Source organism: Typopeltis vanoorti, chromosome 1, assembly GCF_054136105.1.
Source record: "Typopeltis vanoorti isolate ZY-2024b chromosome 1, IOZ_Tvanoo_1.0, whole genome shotgun sequence".
In the NCBI taxonomy this organism is placed as follows: Eukaryota; Metazoa; Arthropoda; class Arachnida; order Uropygi; family Thelyphonidae; genus Typopeltis; species Typopeltis vanoorti.
In genome coordinates, this window is record NC_143549.1 from 42,922,914 (window position 1) to 42,943,708 (window position 20,795).

General features: G+C 35.2%; 1 protein-coding gene across 2 annotated transcripts in view; it reads right to left on the reverse strand.

Annotated features, from left to right (window-relative positions):
* Positions 1–20,795, reverse strand: part of LOC150109924 (F-box/LRR-repeat protein 5-like) — a 335,771-nt gene that overhangs the window by 166,636 nt on the left and 148,340 nt on the right. For both annotated transcript variants that reach the window (XM_090397314.1, XM_090397315.1), the window contains one exon: positions 15,266–15,457. In XM_090397314.1, coding sequence (XP_090253440.1) covers positions 15,266–15,457 — 192 coding nt within the window. The remainder of the gene's footprint in view (positions 1–15,265; positions 15,458–20,795) is intronic.

Here is a 20,795-nt window from a genome sequence, read left to right on the forward strand (position 1 = left end):
AGACCAGCTAACTCACCTTTTGTCAAAAGAGAACTAGATAAAGGTCCCTCATCTCACTGACGGGAATCAAAACCAGGTCTTTCAGACCAAAGAGCTTTGTCTCTACTGGCTGAGCTGCGGAGCTCCAGTTTATATTATTGCTAGCTTCTTATTAATCATTTTCTTCCAAATTAGGCATTATTTGTCCAATCTTAATTTTCATTACGTCTTACATTTGGGACTTTGAGGATACTGCTGACTGCATCAATTTACCTACGTTTTGATCATGCGTCTGTATCTTTTAATTGCCATGCTGGTATTAATACCTGTTTTCCTAACCTTTCTTTCGCCATACAATTTAGACCAGCATTACTCGCACGCTTCTCTCTCTCTCTCTCTCTCTCTCACACACACACACACACACACACACACACGTTATTAGCATTGAATTAGCATGCTAATATGCTCTCTCTCTCTCTCTCATTCTATATAAATTTATGCAGTTATCTGTCCACCACACCAGCTTTTCTTATTCTATTATCTATTTCCATATTTGATTTGCCACTTCAATAAATATGTGCACCAAAACAGCTAAAATGAAAAGTTATGAAATGTACCATATTTTATAACTTTCTATTATTCATTCATTCAATTATTCATTAACAAAAATTCAGTTTCTAAATGACTGAAATGTATTAAAATTAAATGAATTAATTTTTTTAATTTCTTATTTTCAATATTTTTCATTGAAGTTTCTGGACCAAAAATTATTTGGAACTGGAATAAATACAAATAATTTACTTGCTAAATTAATTAATTATATGAACATTTCACTAACTCAAGCTAGCATTATCAAAGGTGTTTTAATGACTCACAATCAGCTAAGGCTATGAATAAACTTAAGAAAAAAGACATTCATATGTATGAAGGCAACAGTGGTTCTCTTCATATATATGAATATACATCAATGTGCAACATATACTTCATACACATCATATATGTCATTTTTTATTATTATTATTATCATCATTTAAGCCTCCAAGGAGTCAAAAGACCCTTCGCAGGAGGTCCTTCCTAGGAAACACAAGTCTATCAAGACTCATTATGGGAGGTGCCTCCTAGGAAACACAAAGTCTATCATATCACTCCTTAAAACTCAATGACCATTCTCGCTCTCACCACTCTATCAGGAAATGCATTCCACGGTTCAACCACCCTCCATGCAAAGAAACTACTCCTCGCCCTCTTGTTCACAGTTTGCTTTCATAACTTCTAGGGATGGTCCCCCTTGTCATCACTCCTTTCCACTGTTCAACCAAGCGGAAGAACTCCCCAGTGTCAACCCTGTAATCACCTCTCAACAGTTTAAAAGTCTCAATCATATCGCCTCTCCTTCTTCTATCCACCAAACTATGCAGCCCACATTCCCTCAGCCGATCCTCATAACTAACATTGTACAGTCCTGAAACTGTCTTTGTTATCTGCCTCTGTACCCTTTCCACAGTTAATTTATCCCCTTCAAATCCTGGGGACCAAATCTGAGAACAATAGTCGAAGTGTGGTCTGATCAGAGTCTTATACAACGAATGATAACTCTTTTATCTCTGCAGGGCAGCATCCCTCTCATTATTGCAGCAATTCTGTGTTACATTCACCACCTTTGCAATATGTCCTTTGAATTTTAGGTTTCTATCAATCATCAATCCCAGATCTCTTGTCTCCCCCTACTTCCTCCAGTACATCTCGTCCAATAGAGTATGCAGCAACCTATGGATGTGTCCCAAACCTCAAGACCTTACATTTTGCTGCATTAAACCGACAGCACCATTCATTTGCCCATCTGTCTAGCTTACTGAAATCCTCTTGCATGACTACCACATCTGCACTATTACTAATAACCCTTCCCAGCTTCACATCATCCACAAACAACTGAATATCCCCCTGCAATCCACTGACAATGCCATTGATATAAAGGTTAAACAATATAGGTCCCAGTACTGCACCCTGTGGGACACTATTTGTAACCCTCTGCCTCCTTGAAGCTGCCCCACCATACACAACTCTCTGATACCTATCGGACAGCCAATACTGAATCCAGTTGACCGACCTGACATCCAAACCCATGTGCTGCAACTTAAATATCAGCTTATCATGGCACCCTGTCAAATGCCTTTGCTAAATCCAAGAAAATGGCAGTATATGCCTTTCCCTCATCTACTGCTCTTGCAACTTTATTATAAAAGGCTAGCATATTACTAAAATAAGAGTGCCCCTCACAAATCCATGTTGACTCTCACAGATAACATCACTCTCATCAGCCCAATTGTATATGGTCCCTAACTAATTTCTCCAAGATCTTAACAACTACTGATGACACCCAAACTGGCCTATAATTAGACACTTCCAGTCTGCTACCGCTCATGCAACGGCACTATCTTACCTTCCTTCCATTCCTGGGCACCTTTCCGGCAGCCAGACTTTCATTGAAAAGCAAGGTCAAAAGAGCTGTCAGTTCTTTAGCACATTCTCTCAAAATTTGTGGTGAAATACCATCCAGTACCACAGCTTTATAGACATCCAGAGTACTCAGTATTTGGAACACGTTCTCCTCCTGCACCTCTGAACTTCAAACCTGTCCTATCCGTCCAGTATTAAAATTTACTCCTCCAGGATGAAATACACCAATAAAGTGTTCATTGAACAATTCCACTATGTCCTCTGCATCAGTCACTCTATTCCCATTTATATCCCACATTCCCATTTTAATCCTGCAACAGCTTGCCCTACCAGATGGTGCCTGGAGGGAGTCCAAGTGTAGCTTACAAGGGAACACTGGCAGTGTCAAAGCTATAGCTTGCATTGGATTGGGTACTTCCCTGTATGGAGGTCCTGTCTGAAATTACATTACACACACACACACACACACACACACACACGCACACTATTAAAATTTTAAATACATCCAAATAGTGCAAAAAACAACAAAAAATGCATGCAAATTTTTTTTTTAAAAATCAACAAAAAAGTGCATATGTAACAGGACAAAGCTGCTACCGCTGGATGAAAAGATAGAGGAGCATAAGAATGAGGAAAGAGCCAATGCATAACCTGGATATCAATTCAGCAATGTGGCAGATGGCATGTTCTGCAAATGGCTTGGTCCATGACATGCTTGTATAACTTCAGTCTCAGCTCAGGAAAGATTCTACAGGAATGGAAATAATGTATGATAGCTCTATTTACAAGGATGGTGCCAATGTGTCTAACCACTGACCTATCAGTATCTCTGGAGTGGAGGTGAAAATTTTACAGAAGCTGGTAAGAACTTGAATACCGAAATGGGTCGAAAGACAACCTGTGAATTACAGATGTCAAAATTATATTCTTAGTTTAATCGTTTATTTAAGTGTTAGCAAACAAAGTCTGCACATGAAGTATTTTCATGCCCCAACTACTTATATATGGAAGCTAATGATTTCACATCAACTGCCTTTAGTATTTCATAATATAAAGCACACATGCCCTTTCAGATGTGTATAATGCTATGCAATTATGGGAAGGATCACTACCCAGACTGGTTTCACCAAGATCAGCATGGGTTTACTAAAGGAAGGTCATGTTTTAGCAATTTGCTCATATTTTAAAATAATAATAATGTCATAGCTGATGAGTTGAATAAAGGGAATGGATACACTTTGATAATGTTAGCATTTTCCCAGGCAGCATACCTTAAGAAAGGCTGTTTCACAGAAAGGTATATGGTGGATGTGAATCTACCAGATTTAAAATGCTAGTGATGTTCCTCACAGATTAGTTCTTGAACTGCTGTTGTTCAATCAAACAAGATATTGAGAAGGACCTGAAAGGAGATATTCAATTGTTGCTAATGATGCAAAGCTAGACAGGTCAATTAGGTGATGCTACTGACATTTAGCACTTACAGAATGCTTTGAATAAGCTAGAACAGAGGGCAAATGATAATGGCTATCAATTCAATGTTAATAAGTAAGTATAAAGTTATGTAATTTTGCATAATGAGATTTCCAATGGCATATTATAATGGTGAGATTATGTTACAAGAAATTGATGAGGCTAGGATCTTGGAGTTATGGTGAATAGGAAAATGAAATTCAAAGGTCAAATTGCAAAAACTGCAAGTGCAAGTCAGAAAGGATAACTGAGATGTTGATGCACACTGATATGTTGGAATAAGGAAGTCACTTTGCCTATTTACAATGCCTTGATATGACTGCACCTGGACTATTACCATACTACTGTGTACAGATTTGGTCTCCTGTGTTCAGAGAGGATACAGAAGCTGTGGAAAGGTCACAAAGAAGAGTAAAATTTATAAACTTCTGGGGGACCACATCAACAATGGGAAATGCCATTTACAGACTTTCAAATCCAATCTGTTATTCATCACTGAATCTCAAATAGCATCTTCCATGACTAGAGCTCCCTTAAATTCTGCACATTACATTATACATGATGCCTTCTGTAAGAAGGGTGGAATCTTCTTTGTATGACCTGCTTTGGCTCAAGATTTCCTTGCTTCATTTGATGCCTTTGTTTTTGCTGCCTTTACCATTCCTCTAATTATGATTACGATACTGAACAATGAGATCATTTTCCTTAGAGATTTCCAAAATTCTGACTGACTCGTGTTCTCTAATTTCACATATCAAGCTAGAAGAAAAGCTAAATTTCTTGCTATAAGTCTGGATCTAATACAAATTGTTCACCTACCTACATAGGTAAGAATGATTTGGAGAATGATGAGAATTTTATATAATCCTAATCATTCTCCCAACACATTGGATATTTCATTAACCAGCTCTCTCACTCTCTCCCAAAATATACCACTGATGTTAGCTCTCCTCTTTACAACTCTGGCTAACTTTCTTCATGTTTCTCTTTCCAGATTCTAATCCTCCCAGTCAATCTCAGCTTTGTGACACTACAATGGTGTCAATTTGTATGACCTTTGGGATTCTATGCTTCTTTTTCATCATCTGATTACTGCTTCCTGTCTCTTGATCAAATCACTTGCTATGATCTAATAACTGAATCATACCTACTGAGATGAATGCCTTTATTCTCCAATCCACTCAAAACCCTTGAGTTTTCCAGTAAATGTTCTAAAGTAGTCCAAGATGAAAATGCAGCATGCATTTTTGCCAGTGTGGTGGACCAAGTAGTTAATGTACCTGCTCTCCAACCAAGACATCATAGGGCATAGATATTTATGATTGTATTCAGGATGGTGATGAATATTGTCACCCTGTGTTAGAATGTGACCTGTTCAGTAGAGGCTTGAGATATCTTGAAAAAAATCTCATGTCTAGTTTCTAGATCAGGGTTTCCAGATTATGTAAAAATAAATAAAAAGAATACATAAACAAGAGAATTAACAAATAAATAATATAAAAAAAAGTTTAAAAAATTCTCTACTGTGCCCATAGTGCTGATGTACTATAAGCTCATAATCTTTTGAAAACAACTTAAAAAACAACAACAAAAAAAAACTCAGTGGCTCATGTTAAAACACTTCTGTGTCTCAGTCATCACATCAGAGTCAGTAACAATTAAAAAAAAAAAAAAAAGGGGGGGGGGGAGGAAACCAAATAAACATCAGCAGAGTTTTCAAGATTTTCATAATCAATATGAGAAGTATCAATGGTAAAGAAATAAAACTAGCAGAAAATTTGAATTCAGATCAACATAACACATGTTACTGAAACAAAGAAGACAAAATCAGGTAAATCAAGAAAATCTTTTTAAGAAATAAATATATGATGTTATTATCAGGTTAACAATGAGGAAAAAGAAGAAGTAGCTACATTATTCAACACTAAATATGAGGATAACTTTCTTGAATGGGCAAATATCAGAATGTGGAACTGGGCAAATTTGAGAAGACATTAAAGAAGGCAATGAAAGAGGGAAATTTGGCCCTTTTTGAAGATCTAAACAGCCAAGTAAAATATGATTATTAGACATATAGAAATAACATTTGGAAAAAAGAGCAAAACTACTAATAATGGTAAGTATCTGCTTGATTTCTGTTCAGGACATGGACTAGATATTACTAACATCATGTTAAAAAACGTTTAATTTTCTTGACCAAAAAGCTCTGGAAAATTATATACACTTGATCAATATAATCCCAATAAAAGTTTTTCCATTACTAACATCTTCTAACATAAGATATGCACAAATTTGCATGGAGAGAAGATGCAAGAAATAAGAAAAGGCTCAATGATTATGTTATTTCTAACAGAACCAGTTGTGCCTGGTTCTGTTAAAGAGATACAGAGATACAGAGGATATGAATTTGGAATAGATCACCCATTTGGTATTGAGCAGGATCAAATAAAATTTCATATTGTAAAGTGTGTGTAAGAAAGTTTTAAAATGAATCAAAGATGAATATCTTTCAAAGGTGAACTGTACACTCAAATATATACACAAACATTACTTAAGAAAAAAGGCGAAAGATTCAGCCCAAACAGGTTGTCAGGATCAGATTTTCACTTTAAGACAAATGGGAATATAACTAGGATCTATATTTTAAGTTTTGTAGATGTGCAAAAGGTATATGGCAAGATGCCACGACAGAAAAGCTGAAAAAGAGAAAAATTCTGATATATATAACAAATCTATTCTTCTAGAAACCTTATGTTTCCATAAACCCTCAGGTAAATATACATGGACATCTCTAAATGGCATGATTCAAAATTGTATTGATCACATTCTGATAACTAGAAACACAAAATGTAAGAACACTAAAGAAATCAAATTTTGACTCTGATTATGAATTACTAGTTGCAAAAATTAAGTTGAAATTTAAAAATAGCAAACCAAAGACCCTAAGTAATACTATTAACATAACAAAATAGAAATATATAACTATACAAGTACAAGAGAACTACAGAAACATAACAGAAACAGAGTAAAATAAAACGAATAAATCTGAAGCAGTCTTTGTAAGATACTCTAAGCTTGTCTACACAAATAGTAGTCAAGCCTTCTAGTTCTTAGTTAAGATTATTGGGTAAAATGTCTGCCTTACTATGTTTACACGTATCTTATCCTGGTAGAATAATGGTAACATCTAAAGAGCTTTTGCCATCAGTTATCTTCATCACTTGTTTAGACAACAGAAGATATATCCCAGCCTCCTCTTCATCTGTTGGAACAAATGACAACACTTGATACTAATCCTACATACCCAGATAGTATCTGCTCAGTTGTAAGAATAAATTGTGCTCCAGAACTAACAGCCTTTACAAGTTGATGCACTTGGATGGTATCTTTTCAAAAGGAAAGATACCATCTTTTTAGAAATAGCCTTTTATCCAGGCTATTTCTAAAAAGGAAATCAGATAGCCAATTAAATTCATCACATTGTCCTGACTTCAGTAATTTCAAAAGTGATAGAGAGTGTCATCAACAACCAGTCTCTCTACTATCAAGAAATCTATCACTTAATTAGATATTGCCAATATGGATTCTGCTTTCTCAATATACAGCAGATCTCTTTGTGAACTTTGCCACATTTCGATACATGCAATGAAAATATTTGGAGAAATTCATGTAGTCACTCTTAACACTTCCAAGGCATTTGAGTGAGTCTGACATCACGTCCTTCTTACCACATTGTCATCTTATGGTCTCCTCTCATCCTTTTCAAGGAGTGTGTCAATATCCTCTCTTTTCATCCACTGCATGTCATTGTGGACAGTTCCTTCTTATCTGCTTCTTCCATTAATCCTGGAGTACCTGAAGGACCTGTGCTTTCTCTACATGTATAGGAGGAAGACTATAGGCAAAAGTCAATATTAATGATCTCCTCCCCCCTCCTCACTAACATTCAATCTTATTCATAACTTTACTGATGTGATGATACAACAACAAGTATCATCACTCTGTAAGTGATGATACTTGTTTTCGTTGATTTATCTCATGCGTGCAGACCCATACTTCACTGAGTTAGGCATTCAAAACCAAAATCATATGGAATAGGTTGGTTAATCCTAATTCCAGGAATGTCTTATGTCTGTAGATGTGTGTGTTCATGGGCCAGTTTGCCTGTTCTGAGAGACGAAAAACCCGAATTTCCTGATGAAAAAACCCTCCACTTCTGTATGAGACCAGCTAACTCATCTTTAGCTGAAAGAGACCAGATAAAGGTTTCTCATGTCATAGATGGGAATCAAACCCAGGCCTTTCTGACCAAATCTTTGTCTATACTACCGACTGAGCTTCAGAGGCTCTGATGATACTTACAAAATCTTATAATATTCAAATGACTCAATCTTTAAGATGATCTACAACCATTGTCATAAACACCAATCTTCTAGCCAATCATTCTCAAGTAGGGTGAAAATAATCTGTGGTGAACCAAAAACTTTCCTCAGAATGCTCAAGTTCATCATGAAGAGAAGTATTCACTTAATAGATGATCCTCTCTCAGTGATGTTCTTTAATCACTTTCCTACATACTGTTTTTGCATTATGACTTTTCCATAGATATTCCAGGGACAGTGCTCCATTGAACTAGCCACCATTATTTTCCCCTTTCCTTTAATCATGTATAAACAGAAGCAGATGCTGGTCAACCTCCATATATGATTTAGCTCCAAACTCACCAAAACAATTTTTGATCCTTTCCTGTCATTCCATATTCTTTGTAATAATCTTTCCCATATGATTATCTCCAATGAATACAATCCCAAACTCGAAAAGAAGCACATTAAATAATTCCTTTCCTCTAATCATATGTCCATACACAGAGCATGGTTATGTTACAAGTCATCTTGAGACTGTGTGGGATTGATATATTTATATAAAAAAAGAATTTTACAAAATTTTAAGCTGGCTGGGACACTGCTTGATTAAACAAGAGTCCTGCTGTTTTCATCAAGGAATGAGCCAACATTGAAAAATCAGACACTGGAATAAATTCATTGTCAGCATCAACATACAAAGTCAATGGAAAAGAAGTTAAACCAACTGAACTAGAGAAGTACAGTGTGGACATAACTAGTGTTATTGAGACAAAGAAGACTAAAATGTGAGCTCTTGCTAAATAATATGTATAGAATGTTATATTCAGGAAATAGTGATCAAGGAAAGGAAGGAGCAGCAATAGCATTCAATACTAAACATGAAGATATGACTGGTAAACAGTTTTAAATAGAGTTATAGGGACAGACTTCAAACTGAGAACTGACTTATGAAACATAATCTGTTTTATATCAAGTTCTCCTAAGGGAGAAATGTAGAAATTTTGTAAGTCATTAGAAGGTAGCTGACATAAAATAAACAGAAAAGCTGGTCCTAGTTGTTGGAGATATAAACATCAGAACAGGATATGAATCACAGGATTTAAATTTGGAGAGAAGTATGGAGTTCTTTTCTCTTGGATTTTGTTTTGGAGTGGTGTTAACTATTATTTGTTTTGTTCTTGGATTGAATCCATTTATTAGAACTGTTTCTTTGATAATTTCCAATTTCTGTTTAAGAACAAATCCTGTGTGCTCCAGTCATTAGCTTAGGATTTTATAATGCCATATTTCTGAGAAGGGTGGTGTGCTGATAAATTTTAAATATAGTGTCCAGTAAAGATCAGTTTTCAATAGTTTTCAGTTTTCAAGTCAGCCAGTGACTGGAAAGGATTAAGGAACAGGTCAACAAAAAATCATGAATTATTCAGAACATTCTAAACCAACCGAGGAAACAAGAAAATTTAAAACTGCTCCAAATGAAGAAAGTGAGGAAAATTATAAATAACTAAAATAATGACAAATAACAAATATAAAAAGGCAAAAGAACAATGGATATATAGAAGTGCTAAGAAATAGAAGATTTAACCAAGACTCAGAGAATTGATAAAGCATCGCTAAAGAAAGAATAATCCAACAAAATAAAACAGTCATCAAAAATAAACATGGAAGCATTGAAAAATGGAAGGGTACTTAGAACTTTGCAATGAAGTGGCTGCAGAAGATGAAATTTGATATGGAAGAAATTAGTCCAACTATAAAAAATAAATTTGAATGGGTACTAAATGGACTGTATGCACCAGTTGTTGATAACATTCCCACAGACTATTCAGCAAATATAACAAAGACCATACCTATTCAAGACCATATATGTGAAAGTGGGATTGTTCCCAAAGACTTTCCACAATGCTCTGTCAATTCCTGTTCCTAAAATAAATGATGCAGACAAATGTGAAAATCATCGAACAATGTGTTTAATTTCACATGTTTCAAAAATGTTACTAAAATTTATATAAAAGAATTAACAAATAAGACTGAAGAATATATCGACAATGATCAATTTGGATTCAAAAAACAAGGGATAAGAGATGCAATCCTAGCCCTTAGAACAATTACTGTAAGAAAATACAAGAAAAATAAAAATACTATGATAGTTTTTCTTTACCTAGAGAAAGCCTTTGATAGTTTCGACTGGAACTACAAAATGTTTAAAATTTTTCTTCTTCTATCTCCTTTTACAAATCTAGGCCAAGTGGCCTGTTTTGGTCTCATCCAGGATTTCATCAGTCTGACTCTGTTTCTTCGATCCTTTGGTTTGCAGTTTGTCATCTTTCTGGGTATTCTATAACATGCCATTCATTTTAGATTCACTTTCTAATTTGGTTCCATGTTTTTCTAAGGTTTCTTTCAGTATGTCTTCATTTCCTTTTTTTTTTTTATCTAGTCTTGTATAACTTGCTGTTCTTCTTATATATTTCATTGCTGCTGCAATGATTCTTTTTTTTAATCTCTTTTGTTTATTGTCCATGCTTCACTGCCATATAATAATGTTGGGTTTGATAAAATATTATATAATTTTAGTCTGGTTTTTTTTTTTTTTGTTGTTGTTTTGGTAATGAGTGCTAGCCTCAATGTTTGGTTTACTATTCCATCCCTTTGGAAAATTTCTTAATTTTATTACAAATGTCTAAATCGTCATTGTAACTTAATTTATAGCTAAAATAATTAAATCTGTTGATTTGTTCAATTATTTTAATGTCTATTACTATTTTAGTTTGGATCACCATTTTTCCTTTGAATGCCATAGTTTCAGTTTTTTTCCTGAGAGATTGACATGTTATATTGTTTATTATTAAATTCAGTTTACATACAGCTTTTTTGTAGAGTGTGCTCATTTGTTTCAAATATCACTTTGTCATCCAATCAGTAAGGTATCAATAAAATTATTTTCTATTCGACTTTCTTCTATGTTGGCAAATCTCTGTTCTTTGATTAATTTATTCTTTCAAGAAGAAAAAGATGTGTAAAGAATATCATGAGAATGAGAGTGAGAGGAGTTATGAAATATGTAAAGCACAGGCCAGAAAAGTAACGAGTATTGTGTGAAAAGCTAAATCAGAGCGAGAAGAATTTTATTGTTATGCTGCACGCAAAAGAAAGAATGAATGTGGAAGAATAACTTTAATGAATGCAGTTGCATAGTGCTACTGATACATTGGATGAAGAGTGAGAGGTGCAAGAAGATAATAATTTAATAGGGACAGATGGAATTTCAGCATGTTTGTATAACTGGAGTCTCAGCTCAGGATACCACAGGAATGGAAGAAATGTATGACAGTTCTAATGTACAAGGGTGGTACAAAACCTGGTGTCTAACTACTGAGCTATCATACCTCTGGTGTGGTAGTGAGTTGCTGCATGGGTTTACTAAAGGAAGGTCATGTTTTAGCAATTTGTTCATATTTTAGAACAATTTTACAGCTAAGTTGGATAAAAGGAATGGATACACTAGAATAACATTGGATTTTGTTAAAGCATTTGATAGGATACCACACACAAAAGGCTGTTGCATAAACGAGAATATGGGATTGGAATATAAACTCTTGACTTCAATCAGTGGATGGTTGACAGACAGATGGTATATGGTGGGTGTGAATCTGCCAGATTTAAGGTGACTAGTGGTGTACCTCAGGATTCAGTCCTTGGGCCATTGTTGTTCAATCAATACATTAATGACATTAGGAAGGGTCTAACAGGAGATGTGCAATTGTTTGCCAATGATGCAAAGATAGGAAGGGCAATCAGGTATGATATTGATAAGCAGCACTTGGAGAATGATTTGAATAGCCTGGAAATTGGGCCAAGGAAAATGACTGAGAATTTACAGTTAGTAAGTGGAAAGTTATGTGCTTTGGCATGATGAGATTTCCAGCAACATACTATATTAGCAGGATTATTCTACAAAGAACTGATGAAGCTAGTGATCTTGGCATAATGGTGGATAGGAATTTGAAGTTCAAAGGTCACAAAGCAAAAGTGACAAATACAACTCAGAGAATAATTGTGATGTTGAAGCAAACCTTGACATGTAAGGATAAGGAAGTTATTTTGCCTCTTTATAAGGTCTTGATAAGATTGCACTTGAATTATTTTGTGCAGATTTGATCTACCACGTACCAAGGGAAAAAAGAAGCTGTGGAAAGGGTGCAAAGAAGAATAATAAAAATTATATCCAGATTATGGGATTTAGGTTATGAGGACAGATAAATACAAAGTGCAGCGCCTCCATAACACAACTGGAAGAACAATGGTACATTGTGCCCTTCGATTGGAAAGGCACAAGTATCATTCTCATCATGACAAGAGGAATCTTTATATGGATTTTTTTCATCTGTATGAGATTGAGTTAGTCAATCTCATACAGATGCAGCAGGGATTTTTAAATGCAACCATGTGTAAGGTGGTGCACTTTTGGAAAAGATCACAAGCTGTGTACTATACTGATTGAACTGAACTATAGGAAACTGATGAGGCCAGGGACTTGAGTCTGATTATGGACAGGAAGTTGAAGTTAAGAGGGCATATTGCAAAGATAACCAAAACACTACATCAGATTATGTGATTGTTGAGGAACAAACTAACAAGAAGGGATAGAGAGGTTGTTGTTAACCTATATAAGGACACACCTGGATTACTGCATGCAGATCTGGAGATACCCAGATTCTGTGGGGAAGAAGTACTGGAGGATCCAGAAGCAAGCGACAACAATTGTGGCAGGTCTGTGGAATGCTCTCTCTCTCTCTCTCTATGAGAATAAATTGAGTCTGATGGAGAAGAATTGTGGAAGAAAAGCTTGGTGAAGAACAAGCTGGATTCAGGCCAAATAGAGGCTGTCAGGATCAGATCTTCACTTTACGACAAACAGTCGAGAAAGCATGGGAATATAACAAAGATCTGTATTTAAGTTTTGTCGATTTGGAAAAGGCACATGACAAGGTGCCAAGAGAGAAGCTATTCAATACGCTGCAGTTATATGGTGTTCAATGGGGCATTATATCAAGCAATACTTAGTCTTTATTTGAGTTGTAAGTCACCAGTTAGAATTGAAGGAAGTACAGGAAGATGGTTTAATGTAAATCTGGTGTGAGACAAGGATGTACATTATCTCCTCTGTTATTCATTATCTATATGGATCACATTATGAAGGAAAGTGGTATTAAACATGATATCAAAATTGGAGATATTAATGTCAGCTCTTTGCTTTATGCAGACAATGTTATACTTCTAAATAAATCTGCTACAAGTCTGCAAGATTCTCTGACTAAATTGAATAGCTGTTGTAATAGATATGGTATGAAGGTCAGCAATAAAAAGACAAAGACAATGAAAATAGGCAGAATCATTGAAAATGTCAACTGTGTTGTGAATGGAGAACCTGTGGAACAAGTAAAACATTTCAGCTATTTAGGCACAATTTTTACTGAAGATGGTAAATTAAATATAGAAATAGACAACAGAATCAGCAAAGCTGGTATGGTGAGAAGTCAATTGAATAAATTCATATGGAATAAGAGAGAAATTAGTCGGAACACTAAATTAGCTATACAAGACAGTGTTCAAACCAGTTTTAACTTATGGATCTGAGAGCTGGGTCAGAAGTAAAACACTTGACCAAAGACTAGAGACCACAGATATGAGAGTCCTGAGAAAGATTATAGGCGTGAACAGATGGCATCAATGGCAATATCATATTAAAAATGAGGATATTAGGAAAGAACTTGACATTGTCAGCATCCAGGAATGTTAGCAGAGCTAATCTCAGGTGGTATGGTCACTTAAACAGAATGGGCGAGGAAAGATTGGCAAAACAAGTGTTCTCTGCCAGGTTGGCAGGGAAACGACCCAGAGGAAGACCAAGATATAGGTGGATTGATACGGTACAAAGTGCTTTAGACGATAGAAATAGAAGATCTGATAATGTTGGAGTCTTGACAAGTAACAGACTGATTTGGAGGAAAATTATAGATAGGAAATTAATAATGATGTAATTTTTTTTTTCATGTAGTACTATCATATCCTGTACACCCCTTCAGGATACATGGCAGGAATTTGATAATGATGGCTTTAAAAACTATCTGATAGGCAAAATAGAGGAGACATGATAGAAGCATATAGAAGGAAAGGACGAGAGGGCATTAGGATGTGAGAGCTAGATTTTTCTCTCAGAGGGTGGTGCATGATTGGAATAGATGAATTCAAGTGTGAATGAATTCAAGAATAAGTATGATAGCTAGTGTGTGTAGTATGTGGCCTCCCTCGATGAGTCTCTGACTTCCTGGAGGTCTCTCTTAATAATAATAATAATAAATGTTATTAATGGTGTTTTTTTTTTTTTTACAGAATTGATAGTGAAGACTTTCTTCAGTACAGAGCAGGAAGTGAGAGATCAAGGGATCATCCATGGAAATGTGGTTAGTGAGGAAGGGTTAGGACTAGATTTTTTTGCTTGGAGGATGGTGAATATGTTGACAGAGGTGGTTGTGAGTGCTTCATCAGTGAATGAGTTTAAGGAGAGGATATGATAGGTATTGTGTAAATAATGGATCTCCTATGATCAGTCTTCTGATTCCATGGAGATACCCATACAATAATAATAATAATGAAGTCTTCTGATTCCATGGAGATACCAATAATAATAATAAATTTATTTCAGTTGGGTTTTTTTTTTCAGATAAAATTATGTACACTATATCAGAAAGGACCAGATTAAAATAAAGTCCTAGTCATTCAGGACTTGAGTTAGCCTAGAGGTCAATGTGATAAAGAAGCTCACTCACTTTCATATCTTGCAATGACAGTTATAATGTCAAAGAAAGAGATAGCTAAATAATCTTCAGAAATTTTTTGCATTCCAGCTGTAACAACATATATGAAATCATTGCAAATAATTAAGCTAAAATAAAATATCTCTATACACACGCACACAAATTTCTAACCTTGAGCCCAATATGTTGGGTATAGACAATGCCAAAGAAGAGGATCATATGCCAAGTGATTCCACTTGTGGCATACCTCTGAACACTGTAAAAGATCTCTTGGTGATAGATATGAAAAAATCTTTGTTATGACTTCTGGAGGAAGTTCTGAGAACCACACTGGATTATGTGATATATAATCATTCTCAGTCTCTAAAAGAATAAGAAAGAAAAAGTTAGTAGGTTGCTTATAAAAGCAATTTATACATTGACAACATTATAGAAGAAAGGATTCTTTCTGGTTTCAACTTGGCAAAATGTTATACATACGTTACCAAAGACACATACAAAAATGCATATATATGTAAACATACACATGTATGTATGTATACATATATAATCAAATAAAAAGTACACTATGCATAAGTCTAGTAAACAAGCTAAAGTACTGGAGGTTATTCATAACTTATTTTAGCAGTATTACAACACCAGAAAACTAATTTATAAAAGAATGCTTAATAACTCACTTATATTTGGCTGGATTTCAAACAAGCATCTTCAGAGCAAAACAACATTATGATTTACATGCATCAATGAGTAAGTGAAATAAAAGTTCTAAAGTCCCAATTTGGCGCCCTCTAATGTTGAATAATAAAATAAATAGTATAGTTAAGTAGCAGTTCATATAAAAATGATAATCTCCCAAATTTTTGGCAGATTCATGCATGTTAAGATTAAGAAAATGCTTCATAGCTATTGTCTTTCTGACCTGTAACAACTTCTATGTAGCACATTGATTTTCTTCAATCTAATCCTGTGTGTGGAACAAAACATCACCTGATAGACAGGAAAAACATAACAAGCATAGGAACATGGAATGTAGGTACTCTTCACCAGGAAGGAGCACTGGAAACACTACTGCATGAATTAGACAACTACTGATGGGAAGTGATTGGACTCTGCGAAACCAGATGGACTGGAAAAGGAGAATTCCACCATGGACAGTACAAAATCTTAACTTCAGGCAGGGAGGACAACAAACACCAAGAAGGAGTAGCACTTATATTAAAACCAAAGACTCAAAACTCTCTATTGTCCTACAATCCTATCTCGCCTAGGATAATTAAAGCAAGATTTAAAACATCAATCGGATCACTAACTATTATTCAAGTATACTCACCAACTTCGACATCATCATCAGAAGAAGACATTGAGGAGTTCTATATAGATTTGCAAAAAGCAGTACAGCAGACATCAAGTCAAGATCTAATTGTAATAGGGGACTTAAACGCAAAAGTAGGCAAAGACTGGGATAGCTGGCCAAGAGTAATCGGAAAGTTTGGGTATGGAGAAAGCAATGAACGTGGCAAAAGACTGCTAAACTTCTGCTCAAATAATAGACTAACAATAACCAACACTCGCTTTAAACATCCAAAAACCCTCAAGGAAAATGAACATGGATTTCACCAGACAAACAAACCGAGAATATGATAGACTATATTATTGTAAACCAAAGATGGAAATCAAGTATCCTAAATTGCAGATCCTTTTCTGCAGGTGAATCAGACCATAAGCTAGTATTAGCAAACCTAAGAATAAAGTTAAAATCTGGAAGCACTTTTAGAGTCAAAAGGAGACTGAATGTAAAAAAAAAAAAACTACAATTTTTTAAAACTACAAAAAGCTCTTCTGTGCTTGCATTACTTGCAAGCACAGAAGAAAATCTACAGCAAATTTCTGATAAAATAAAGGAGAAGTGTATAAAATCTGGATTAACCATAAATATAGACAAAATAAAAATTATGCAAATAGGAAAAAGAAGCACCAATCTGAAAATTGAAATTGATAGTAAGAATCTAGAGCAGGTAGAAACTTCACTTAGCTTGGAGGAGTTATTGAGTACAATGGCGAAATTATAAAATATATAAACAGATGAATCAGTCAAGCATACCAAACTTTCGGATGACTTAATAAAATATGGAAGTCAAGAGACATCAAACAAGTAACAAAATAAGAATCTATGAAACAATGGTCCTCCCAATACTCCTCTATGGAAGTGAATGCTGGAATCTCAAAAAGGCTGAAGAGAAAAAATTATTAGTTACTGAAATGGGTTGGCTAAGAAGATTACTTGGAGTATCTCTGCTGGATCGACTAAGAAACGAAGACATAAGGAAATGACTAAAACAAGAAATAACAATAATAGACAAAATCCAAGAAAGAAGACTGTGATGGTTTGGCCATGTGACCAGAATGGGAACAGAAAGACTACCATCGAAAGCCCTGAATACAACGACGGAAGGTATAAGATCAAAAGGACAGCCCAGAATTAGATGGATAGACAAAATAAAAGAGGACCTGAAAGCTAAATCACAACAAGCGACACAAACTGGACAGAACTGTTTGGACTCTCTCAGGATAGACAGAAGTGGAAAGAGTTCATTCGGCCTCATCGTCATCATTCACATAGATGATGGAAGAGAGAAGAAGAAGAATCCTGTGTGTATTGTATTGCTATCCTGGCACTGTTTGAAGATGGCTAGCTTGTTTAGTTGTCTGTGCCAATTTTAGTTTCACCTTATCGAATTGTTTTGCTCTGATAGATCATCAATTTGGCTAAGGTGCATAGTATTTACAGATGGGCAAGTTTAGTGCTCTTCACATACAACTTACTGAATTAAACAGCACTATAACAACTCTACATGAATAACTTTTTAATGTTTTAAATCCTGAACTGTAAACTGTCCTATGTTATATTCCAAAGTGTTAGCAAAAAAAAAAGAATTCACAAAGCTTAAAAGAAGACACCCGAAGAAATTTGAAATCTTCCAACAACGCAGATGTACTAAGCTCTGACTGTAACTTTGTCGAGATCATGTGGCCAAACTTATAACAGATTACAGAGGAAATTACAAATGCACTCAGCAGAGGTTATAAGTTTGCCATTATACCAAAGTAAGTTCCAAAACTAGAAATCATGATGAACACAGAACTAGGTATCTACAGTCTCCCACCTTCAACAGGCAACAGAGCTCATTTAGACATAGCAAGCATCCTAACCAAATCTAAACTACTTAAAAGTAATATACCACAGAAAGAAATAGCTGCTTTAAAAAGTATATAAAAATAAAAAGAATGTGATTACTAAAGTTGATAATGCTACTGTTATCATGAAATGAGATGATTATAACAAAAAAAAAAAAAAAAAGCATGATCTCCAAGATGACACTTCTACTAATGAAATCATTGATTCAGATGACACTATGTCTCAAAAGAAAAATGTTCATAAATTATTGAAAAAGTTAACGAAATCATTAACAAAATAAAATCTGTTAAAAAAGCTAAATAAGTTACTTGACCATCTTGCTGGTAATAATTCCTCTACTTTATAAAAAAATTCTGTTCATTTCAAATCCTGTTAAGTGTGCCTGTTAAGTAATGAAATTGATTTTTTACAGGACAGCCTCTTGAATAAAAGTAATAAATGTGTTTATAGTTTTGACCACTGGAGTGTGTTGTAATCGCAGGCATAACTTTCAGGTGATGCAGCAGTTTTTGTGTGGCAACTGTTGAAGCAAAAGTATGTTGCATAATGAAGCAAAGAGTCATAATAAAATTTAACTGTAAATTAGGAAAAATTGCTACAGAAGTGTACCAAGACCTAAAAAAAAGTTTACACTGACAACTGTCTGAGCATGTACAGGTGTTCTGCTAGTTTTCAACATTTAGAGAGGGGGGGGGGGGAGAGTTCTTGGCGGATGAAGCACATTGTGGACAGCCAGTTTCTGCACAGACAAATGAAAATGTGGTGAAAGATAGGGAAGTTGTTGCCCATGACAGGTGAATAATCACTAGGCTATTCAGTGTACAGCTTGGTGTCAGTAAGGAAACAGCCAAATTAATCTTAGAAAGAGTTTTGTACAAGACGAAGATATGCTCGAGGTTTGTGCTGCGCATATGCGCTGACATATGAATAGAGAGAACACCAGGTTGCATGTTGTCAAAATTGATGCAGTTGATCAAGATCATGAGGTATTGCAAAGAATTGTCCAAGTTGGTGTTTTCAGTTTGATCCGGAAATGAAACACTAGCGAATGGAATGGGGTGAAATGTCTTCTTCCTGACAGTTGTCAAGACAATGGTCATTGTTTTTTCGATACTGGCAGAATTAATCACTGCGAATTTGTTACTGAGGACACCACAGTGAACAGTCAGTATTATTTAGGAATAATGCAGCATCTGTATGCCTGCATGCGACATGTCAGGAATGAACTGTTCCACAACAACAACAATAATTGGTTTCTGTTGTATGACAATGCAGCATGCACTGTGCATTACCTGTGAAGCAGTTTCTGGCTTCAAAGTCGATTTGAGTGACATTGAGGACATCCAGTGCAATGTGACCCAGAGACTAAAGGATGTTCCCATTTAGGACTTCTACCATGCTTTCGAACACTTGTACAATAGATGTAAACTTTGTGTTGAGTTGGAGGGAGATTATTTTGAATCTGTGTAATTGACAATTCCAATTCCAAATATAGTTCCTTTTTCATATAATAATTGTTGTCTCATTACTTAATGGGCACACTGCATAGAAATCACTAGTTAAAACTCACACCTTTAAAAATTCAGACAATGGTTAGTTCTCATGTCACTTCCTCATTTACTAATGTACTACCACTAATAGACACTCTTGATTTAATAAAATCTAATTTCACCCCTGATATCTATGAATTATTCAAATTTACTATGTTTGCAAATTACTTTACTTTCTAAAGAAAATCAACAAACAGATGGTACTGCAATGGATTCTCTTCCCCCTGCCAGTTAAGTTTTACATGGAACACTTCGAGAACAAAGTACTTACCACAGCTACTTTCAAACTCTTTGTGTAGTTGCACTTCATTGATCATGTGTTTGCCATTTGTCCCAATGAACAGGATACTTTGGATTCCTTTGTAACTTGCCTTAACAGTCAATATCCCAACATTCACTTCACCGTAGAAAAAAATCAAATAACTGTTGCCCTTTTCTTAACCCATCAATCACTTGCTTTTTAGATGGTTCACTATCATTTTACAATATTAGAGAAAGCCAATACACACACAGTACACACAGGAAGATATCTACATAAACAATCATGTCTTCTGAAAACACTTACAGAGCCAGAGATCTTTCTACAGAACTCAACTACAACACACAAAAACAAAACACCACTATTCCTATTCCATATACCTGAAGCATATCTGAAAAGATAACAAAAGCATTATTAAAACATAACCTTCACACCACATGTCAAGTTAGCATCTCTGATCTGCTCTCGTAAGGACAAACTCCAATATCCTGGAGTGTATGAAGTTCCCCGTGACTATGACTTAGCCTGCTATGAACAGACAGGAAGATCTGTTATGAAAAAATCTATCTGCCTTACAGAACATAAGAAGTACCTTTTCTACCATTATTATTATTATAGCAAGTCAAGACTGACAGGCCACAATTTGGACACCCCTTTACATAGGATTAAATGGAAGAAAATCAATGTACTATACAT